The 10287-nt window shown below is 31.7% G+C and overlaps 1 protein-coding gene across 1 annotated transcript; it reads right to left on the bottom strand.

Annotated features, from left to right (window-relative positions):
- Nucleotides 1-1937: 1937 nt before the first annotated feature.
- On the bottom strand, nucleotides 1938-7731 carry LOC147065681 (steroid receptor RNA activator 1). The gene is made up of 3 exons (XM_085956615.1): nucleotides 7458-7731; nucleotides 5133-5579; nucleotides 1938-3492 (listed from the first exon to the last, which is right to left on the bottom strand). The coding sequence occupies exons 1-3, from the start codon at nucleotides 7498-7500 to the stop codon at nucleotides 3335-3337; spliced, it is 648 nt and encodes a 215-aa protein (XP_085812741.1). The 5' UTR covers nucleotides 7501-7731; the 3' UTR covers nucleotides 1938-3334.
- Between the last annotated feature and the right edge of the window lie 2556 nt (nucleotides 7732-10287).

Consider the following 10287-nt stretch of genomic DNA (forward strand, 5'->3'; position numbering starts at 1 on the left):
CACGTTTTCCAAAAAAACCATAAAATACTGTATACAACATAATAATAATATAAAAGATACAATGTTTTTAATGTAACAATTGAATACTTATTATTAAATATTTAAAATATACACAATACGTTAGAACAGCATACAAAAATAAATAAGCACCGTTTTAGATCAGTGTTCAGCAACCGGCAGCCCACAGGCTACTTGCATCCCAAACGTACAAATTTTGTGGCCCATAGATGGTTGACCATTCCAACATAAAATGCAGCTTGTATATTCAACTATTTCAATACATCCTATATGAACACAATGATTGAAAAAAATCTACATCATTTTATATGTTGCAAATCTGTATCTGCAGGTCTATTCTTAACGGTTATCACTTTAGCACGTTTCCGTTATTTTCATTGGTCCAAATTAACACAGAAGGCATTCTATACACTTAACAGTTATCGGCGGAGAGAGAGCTCACTATCCGAATGGAAATGGCTGAAGGAACCTTCAACTCGATGTCTGGGACTCATGACTGCACTCGATTAAAAGCAAATTCCTCCTATTCGACGCTTGCATTCTGACTGTGCTGCATTAGGTAGTGAGTTATTGCACCATACGAAGACTTAGAGCAACAGTTTCAGAATTTACCGAGACTTGTCAGCCAAAAATCAATGTGACAATAATGAAAAACAATCTTTGTGTTAAGGGCCCGCTGAAGAGCCCGCCGTTCAAATATAATTCAGTATAAAAAGGACCTCGGCTATTTAAATCGATCTTTTCGCAAAAATCACTAATCATCGGAGATTTTATTTGAAGAAATATTATTATTATTACTGATAATTTCTGCTGTGCAGAGAATTATTATTATTTTATGAACACCTGCGAGATGAAGCCGATCAGAAAACAGGGCTGTCAAAATAATATTAAGCATTCATATTTTTTAAATGTTAATTTCATCATGGTTTTTAATCAAACCTGTGCAAGTACGTACTGATAACTTGGGTGGATTTTGTAGCAAACATACTATTGATATATATACGGGTATATTATTATTATAACCCAATTCAAATTGAACATAGGTTGATACTCAAATACTATTATAGTATGTTTATGATTTCGAGAAAATAATACGATGGTATAATTAATCCATATCAATTATTTGAAAACATTACATTCGCACTTTGCACAAAATTACAAACACATTCGAAGTTTGCCGCACACGTACAGACCACGTGATATTTGTTTACGCAAAATCGTCGCTTTTCAAAATGGCGAATTTGATTACCAGATTTTACTGCGATGAATCAGTATGTTCCTTTTTGTCTTTTTTTATTCGTAGGTTTGTTTACTATGTACACCGAGAAATTTCCATTTATAAACTCGGAAACGATTTTTACAGAAGAGTTTTGGAATATAATGCAACCAAAACTGGAAAAAATTCTATCATGGGTGTTGACTTCCTGAATTAGCTAACCCCAGGTCCATGCCACTACGTGAACCACAGTGGATATTAAGCCATTTCCACACTGGCAACAAGTTGCTGGCAACCTCATTAAATTTTACGATACTTACCATAATTGCTTAAGAAATTTTACAATAATTATCGTAAAATCTAACGAGGTTGCCAGCAAATTAACTTGTTGCCAGTGTGGACCCGGCATTAGATGCACAAAACTTAAATAATATATATTATAAATAAAAATTTAAAATTATAAATATATATTATGATTTGTCACAGCCCTGATGAAATAAATGTGAAATATGAGTCTGATCAGTCACAGAGCAAATTTATTAACACAAACAACTTTGACACGACCTTTTTATATTAACTAGTAGACCAGATATTATGGACCACATGTTAAAAAATCATATTTTCAATTCTCAAGGCCAATTCTGTAGAACGTCCTCTTAAGTGTCATTGCTACAATCTTGAATTATTGCATTTTACATATTTTGTATAATAAATTAAATATTTCAGTTAGTAATTGAAGTACCTACTGGGTAAAAGGGAGGCATTAATGCATGACTATGGATTTGAGAAAAACACATTTAAATATTTTGATCCTTTTCCGCATCAATAAGTTCACATTTTAACCACTCGACGTGTTGTCATTTAAATCAAAATTATTTTTGGATTCAAGAATTTTTTTTTATCTACAATTATTCTAAATACACTCATGTCAAGAATGCCTCGATTTTACTTAGTACCCTTCTTCTCTATCCAGCTTTACAATTTTAAAATTATAGTGGAACCGCATAATGCGCAGAAGCGTTTTTTTTTCATAGGCGGTCTTGTTTTACTTTGTCATCACTAGGGCCCGGATTTATATGCTAGTGTATGTTTTGTTAGGGTGTATGCACAGCTATGGGAGTTGCACAGAAATCCGTTTCGAAAGACGCAGAATCCAGAAATAAAATCTTATTGGGCATATAAATGCATATTTGAGACATTAGTGCATATTTCATTAATAAATGCATATTTTAGGGCTTTTGCATTTATAATTTTATCGAAACATTACTAAATCAGGTAGATGCACTTGCATTTTTAATGGCATCCCCGAGCATTTCATTAATTTATCAGAAAAAGTGAAGCCAACTCGGGCACCTTTATTTAAACCACCTGTGGTTCACCTCTGTGGACGTTGAGAGATCATTTTCCGCATATAAACAAAATACTGACAGATGTGCGGAAAATTTTATGCCAGAGAATATTTAAAAAAATATTTTAACTTATTTTTTCGGACAAAAAACAGCAAATAGTAAGTTAAGTTAAGTGTGTCGTTTTTGTTTTTATAAGTCATGTTTAGTTTCCATAGTTTACATTTACATTTTGCATATCTTATTCAATTATTTGTACCTACTTGTAAACAAACTATTTTGAAAATTGTAATTGATTAACTTTATATTGATTATTTGTGTTTTTTTGTCATTATATTGTATTGCTTAAGATTATTGCTTTGTTATTCGATTTTTATCGGTAATAATGGGCGAAGTGGGTATTTAAAATATTTTTCCATAAAAATGTCAATTTTTAACTGCATATTTCTTTGGTTTTAGTGCATATTTCAATGATTTTAAGTGCATATGTGCATGCATATAATCATATTTTTTGCTGCATATAAATCCGCTTCCTAGTCATCACTCACACTCTCTCTCTCAAACCAGTTTTATTTTTTAGAGGAAACAAATCTTTTAAACCAACAAACTCAAGCAACACTATCCTATTTAAGCGAAGTCATTATTTCATACGTATAATATTTGTTATTTATTTATTTTTTCTTGATCCGACATGCCATTGAATATTTAGATATGTGCCGTTCACTAGTAAGGCTGACCACTTGTCATTGTAATATTATGATTCATTATCAATAGCTAAGAGTTCATTTTTAGCGGAGCAGTGAAATATGAGTTGTTTTATTGCTACCATCCAAGGTCCAACACTGCCTATGTGATCTATCATCAAAGATTTGTGCAATTCGTCTGCTGTTGCGGTGTCAGAACTTTCTAAAGCTGGAAAATTAAAAACATCAATTAATTTTAGCACATTATTTAATTAATAAGACCTTACAATACTGTTCTGGATACAAGTTTAACTTCAAATAAAATTAAAAATATTCAATACCATTAATAATAAAGGTTACCATATAACGAAATTTAATTAATAATTACAAGATAAAAAGAGTTTTTTTATATACAACATTTTTAAATTTTCTGTTGAATTATTATGCTCAATACGCTCAAACTTGTACTTGATATGAAGTAAATAAAAAACAAACAAACAAGCAAATATAGAATACTGAAATGTCATTTTGATTTCCATAGTAACGCACATATATATTAATAATTTAGTTGCTAGGACCACCCCCTTAACAACCAATAATAGTCTTTTACTTTTTACGGATTTTTCTGAAATAACCTTCCATACAAAACAGAATTAACTGAAAATTAATTCAATTCTGCTTAAAGATGGCTAAAAGTATTAAAAGAATGCATTGGCATCGTGTTCTGATATTTCTAAAAGTTTCAAATGTCTAGCTAGTCGGGAAGTTAGTTAAAAATCGATTGCAAGATTTGTACCGGACAAACAAGAATACGAGCTAATAAAAACGTTATAAAATAGATTAAAGTATTATTCCCACCATAGACTTTTAATGGTTCAGCTCAAATTACATTCAAAGACTCTCACTCAGATTATCCACCCAGACCATCTGCTACAGTAGCCAGCGATTGTCAAGTGTCACTTTGGATCGTTCCCTGGAGTCGTAGCCGAACTAGGATAATTTCTATTTTTAGTGCCTGACTTACTCGATGATCAGTGACAGTTGGGTCAATGTTTATAAGAAAATATCTGAATTAACTGCGAGCTTCCGAGCCAAGTGTGGCCTTGTCTTGCTTTTAATATAATGCAAATTTGATGTTTACATAATGCAGTCTGCCTGACTACATATTTATTATTTTAACAGACAATAATAAGACAAAACAAAAATAATATGCTGATAAATACAATCAGTAACTTTTTACTTGTCTAAATGTAATCTCCCATAGTCTCCTTCTATTGATATTTAAAGTAACAACATAATATAGGAAAGACTGTTTAGTGTTCCCACCGAGCTAAGTAATGGATATTTTTTGGTTTACTTATAATTATTAACAATAGCAAACTGAGCATATATTATGAAGCAATCAAATCAAGCATCAACGCGATTGAGTTGGTAACAGAATTGTTCCTTATAATTGCTATTTAAAGTTGACGACTGCGAGTCTGCTGGTGTGATTAAACCTATAGATGTATGAAAATGAAGATAGAGATTAAAAGTTTTTCCTGGTTTTTTCCATCATGGTTTATCTGCCGCACTCTATCGTCACTGTTCTGGCAGAAGACACTAATTCGAAAAAATGACATTTGAGTAAGTTATACCAAAATGTTCCTTATTTCAAACTTTACCGTCTGGAAACATTCTTAATAAATAAACTGTCTTTATTTTAAAGTCATCCTTTTTACGATTACATAATAAACTCACATGATAGACTATTTCAAACATTTTAACAACTTCAAAGTCAAATAACTCAAAACTAGTATTCTCCAGTTAATGTGTTCTGCCAGAACAGAGACGATATATTGATCTTCGACTGTACTATACATTACCAACCTTTAGCGATTTTGAGCATCTTGATCTGGACATCTCCGACCAATTTCCTTTCGTCCCACATGGATTCCATTACGCCCAATCTTTTTCTAATATTATCTAGTTTATTTCCTAATTCTGGGCTCTCGTCTAATATTTTATTTAAAATACCTGTCACTTCAATTAAAGAGACCGTTTCACTATCATGTACTTCTTGACAAGGCGTTAATACATTACTTTCATCGGGTTTATGTATTAAATTGGGACTACTCGGCATAAAAGGAATTGGGTTTACTGGGGCTAACCCAGGAGGTAATATTGGTGGTAAATTTGTGTTCTGGACAGTAGTATTCGGTGAATTGCTTAAAGGAAATGCAACCCTCTTGTTCAAGAGGTTCCTTGGTTTAGTTGCGGAGGCCTGAGCATTATAAGAAAGCGTTGGTGGGTCATTCCAGCCAGGGTCGTATTGACCTAAAAGACAAGATTAAATATTAATAAATATCTACATGCCCCGGCCAAAAAGCCAGTTGACACCAACTCTCAAAATTTATATATGAATTTGTATTATAAATTCCTTAGGGAGAGAATTAAGACTACCGCCTGGTATAATTGAGATTCTGGTAAATATGTACATTTAAATAGTGTAAACCATATGTTTGACTATGTATTCTACTATCCTGCCAAATTACAGATTTAGCAAAGTTAATAATATGTTTACTTTGCTACTACGTACAACACACTTTCATGAGCGTAGGATTGGCTTCTAGGGATTTCTATATCTATATAATGTATTATATTGGAGTTTATTTATTGTTTATGGTATGTACTTACCAAAGATTCAGATTAAAACTATATTTTATTTAATTTTTTAATTTTGTTCTTTAGAATTAAACCTATCTCAGTTTTTAGCGATTTTGAGTTACATAATAATATGGTACTGGATGTAAAATAACATATTATGTTATGTGAGAAAGAAACTCAAAAAATTTAACTGATAAAAGTTGGTTAAATACGCATCTGGTAAAAAAATTTTCAGTGGAATGTAAGTTTATTTGTGTTTGGTGTCTTAATGAGATACGTTTCTTTGGTTCTAATATGATGGATAAGTGGCTAAAATCCATTTCTTATAAAAAGCAAAAACCCATTAAAACAACCTCCACCCTGTCGAGGCCCATAAGGGCGCTTCTAAGGATCGAATATGGTAAAGTAAATCGACGAATTTTGATTTTTTTTAATTGAATTTTGAATCTTTCAGACGTAAATTGAGAGAAAAATTCAATTCTGGGCACGTAAAATCGGGGTTCGACTGTATATGATTTTGAGGAGAGATGGCACTAGTAATATTTGAGTGGTGAAATGCAAAATTTATCATATTACTGCTGTATTGTGCTAAATGCTGTTATTTCAAAATAAAAATTTCAGGATAACACTATTTTTTCAGGGGTCAAATGGACCATTTATAGACAAGTGACATACCAAAAAAACAAGTTTAAAGCCTCAATTACATTGAGCTTCTTTACGAGCTATTTATTGGCGAATTTACAATCTGCCTGTAAAGTCGCCCAGTGTAATCATCGAATAAGCTAATAAGCAGGTTGTAAACACTCTACCGAGAAAAGTTGAAAGCCGGTCAACTTTACACGCTACACGCCGGCGTGTGGGCCTACTGCGTCTGCGCAGCACCAACCTCCCGGTAAAAAAACGAACTACGTTCTGTCAAAATAGTCACTGGCTTGTGGCTTTTCAGCGAATGGAAAGTTTTGTGTGTATTCATCAAATCGCAGTAGCTGAATCGCCCGCTTTTAAATTCGCCAATAAACAGCTCGTAAAGAGGCTCAATGTAATTGAGGCTATAGGTCACAACTGCTTGTAAAACCTTTAAATTAAATAATGCAAACATAAGCATTCAAAGATATGCATACATTTTCTTAATATAGTTTTGAATTTAGGTCCATTGGTGTGTTCGCAAACATATAACTTATGGACAATTAATTATTTCAGTTTCCTAAAAACACTGCGTCACAATTCATAATAAGGTCTATTTTAGTACAGCATATTGTCAATAATATTACCTACAGATAAATATCATAAAAAGGTACTGTAAAATTATATTTATACGAAAGGACTAACGGTTATGTTTACTCTGTCAGTTTGCCTTCTTTATTTAACGTTGTATATTATGCGGAATCAAACCAGCTGTTATTTACAAGAGGTCCCTAGAAATATATGAAGTTTGGCAGGCATTCTAATAATTTTAAAATATCATTTGGTTTGGTAAAATTGCCTTATCTGTCGTAATGATAATATAGCAAATACATATTAACAATTTAAATGGGAATAATATATTACCTCTGCTATTTTTATTTGGTGTTTCATCAGGCAAAGCCATCATAAGTAGCTAGGTACCTACTTTGAAAACAATGTGTAATCCAACCTGCAAATTTTAAATCGTTTGTATTTTGATGACGCCTGAGTTCTAGACCATATCAAAGTTATATTGAGATGGAATTCAGTAAAATATTTTTCTTATATAAATTTCTGACTAAAAAGTGAAAGGTTCAATATTAAATTTCAACGTTTGACATTACACGACTGACATAAAACGTCAGAAATTTATTGGGGGGCGGGGGGTGAATGGGGATACTTGTTATCAAATTTATTATTCCCTGACATACTTTAAACAATTTAAAAGTCATTATCTATTAATAATTACCTATCAATAAAAATATATACATAATGATTTACACAATAACTATTCTTTAAAAATAAATGAAAATTTGAGAACAATGACCAACGTTAAGTACAATCAATTAACATTTTTTCTATACAAAACAGAAACAATAATATCTTAAAAACAAAAAAAATAGAAATTATATTAAAGAAAAAATTAGTAGCTCATATATTATTATTTGAGTAAAATGAGATCCTTTGATAAACTTATTTTATTACTATTTTAATTTAATTAAAATATTGTAGTAGGGTATTAAATAACGTATATATGGCAAACTTGACACGCTGCCAGTGTTGCTATCATGTGATTCAATATTTTTTGCAGTAACTGGATAAACTATACAATGTATTACCATCATCAAAATCAAATAATTGTAAAATTGCAGAATAGAAAAAAACTCCCTGTTACGTGAACGACTAAAGCGCCATGTGTGTTTTCAGCGAATAAATTTATTTATTGCTATTGACTTCATCCATCATACAAACATCATCTTATTATTTTATTGTCACTGTTGATTTACTGCAGACATCTAGCGACAAAATAGGAAAGATTACTAATGATTTACCTACATTTTTAGAGTGTGTTTACAATGATTAGGTACTTATAAAGGAAAATATAATTTTTATTCAAGGAAGAACTTATTAAGATTATTAAAAGTTTGCGATTATTGAACAAATTCATCATATTCTTACATTATCATTAAGTATTTTTAAGCTCGCGTAGCGTTTAAAATATTACTGAAATCCATTCTCAGATGGCAGCTTGTGTCTTTGTTGACAAGCCCGCACCAAGTGGAGATTAAATTGAATCTTACTGAGGGGGATGGGGAAGCAATTTTGGTTTGGCTAGATAATTTTCAGGTCTCGAAATGGACCGGAACGCACCGGAGCGCCGTTCCGGTTCATACAATCCCCAAAATTATCGCTCCGTATCGTGTAAATATTAATTTGACCGTCTGAGCGAGATATGTCATATTATAAAAAAACTAACGCAATCGTTTTTTTAAATACACATATGTATAGAATTAAATAAGTAACAGTGTTAATATTTTCGTAAAATTATCAAGCGCTCTGGTTCGTAAAATTTTCCATTTCGAGCGCTGATAATCTTATTAATTATAAAGAACGCCCTACGTAGTATATTTTAATAGTACCTACCTACCTATTGAATCATTATCAAATTAATAATATAAAACCGATGTTAATAGCGTTTCACAAATTATTTGTTTTAAATTCAGTGTTATGAGATAAAAAATAAGATAACCTATTATATCAGTAAATAATGTTATCATTATTCATTACTTATTTTGTACTTAGGTACATACCTACCTACTTATACAACGAATCATCGAAGTAACAGGATCTGCGCAGTATACTTCCAGGTATAAGGAGATTGTTGGTTGCGCACGTGATTTCAGTGATCACCATCCTAGATAATGAGGCAAATGATACGAAGAGAGACGTCGTATATGATTATAAAGCGATTCGCCCAATTTTAATGTGGCCCAGCACGTTTTCTTTATATATAATACATAATAATTAGGTATCTACTGTAAAATAAAACAATTTTATATTTTCTGATAATAAAGCAAATAAAAAATACTAATTTTGGTGTATGTCATAGTTTTCACTGTTTAGGGCCAAGACACGCGGAAACACAGACGGTGTTGCGTCAACGTAGGTCTTACTCGATTCCAAAATAATATGTACTATGGAGTCAATGAATCTAATTGGAATGATCATGCTTGATTCCAATGTATTGTATACAATATCTGCGTTGGCCCTTGGACCGAATATGGCCAGGAGAAAAAAATACTGAAAGGTATTCTGAACGCTTTTCGCCATAATTATTATAAGATACCTACCTATTGTAAAGAAGCATAATATTTGTGACGTACGTACTTGTATCTATAAAACCATAATGAATTGGCGATCCAATGAGTGAGAATCATGAACAGAATTAGCTTTTAATATATTAATTTATTATGACTATTAAAAATCTCTGTTTTTATATAAATATTATGAATTGATTAGATTTGGGCACTGTAAAACTATTACTAGATTTTACTAAGCTAGACTCTATAGGTAAGAGTTAAACACATTTTTCATTGTAACTCTTCATATATAGGTAGCTGAATAATTTGAGTTTTATGCCAAAGTAAGTGGAAAAACTTCAAAGACTTTCCTATACTTACTCAAGACAATAGGGGTGTATCAATAATGTGCTCCCTGTACCAATACAACCCCACCCACCCTACAAACCCATGGTTATATTCAACGAATAAAAAAAGACAGGAAGGAACATACTGATTTATTGCAGTATAAAAACGGGCAATCAAATTCGCCATCTTGGAAAGCGATGATTTTGCGTAAACAAATATCACATGGTCTGTACGTGTGCGTATAAACTTCGTATGTGTTTGTAATTTTGTGTATTTTATGTTTGTGT

The sequence above is a fragment of the Rhyacophila brunnea genome, unplaced genomic scaffold, assembly GCF_057557595.1.
Source record: "Rhyacophila brunnea isolate RB1 unplaced genomic scaffold, BYU_Rbru_1.0 scaffold_6, whole genome shotgun sequence".
NCBI lineage: Eukaryota > Metazoa > Arthropoda > Insecta > Trichoptera > Rhyacophilidae > Rhyacophila > Rhyacophila brunnea.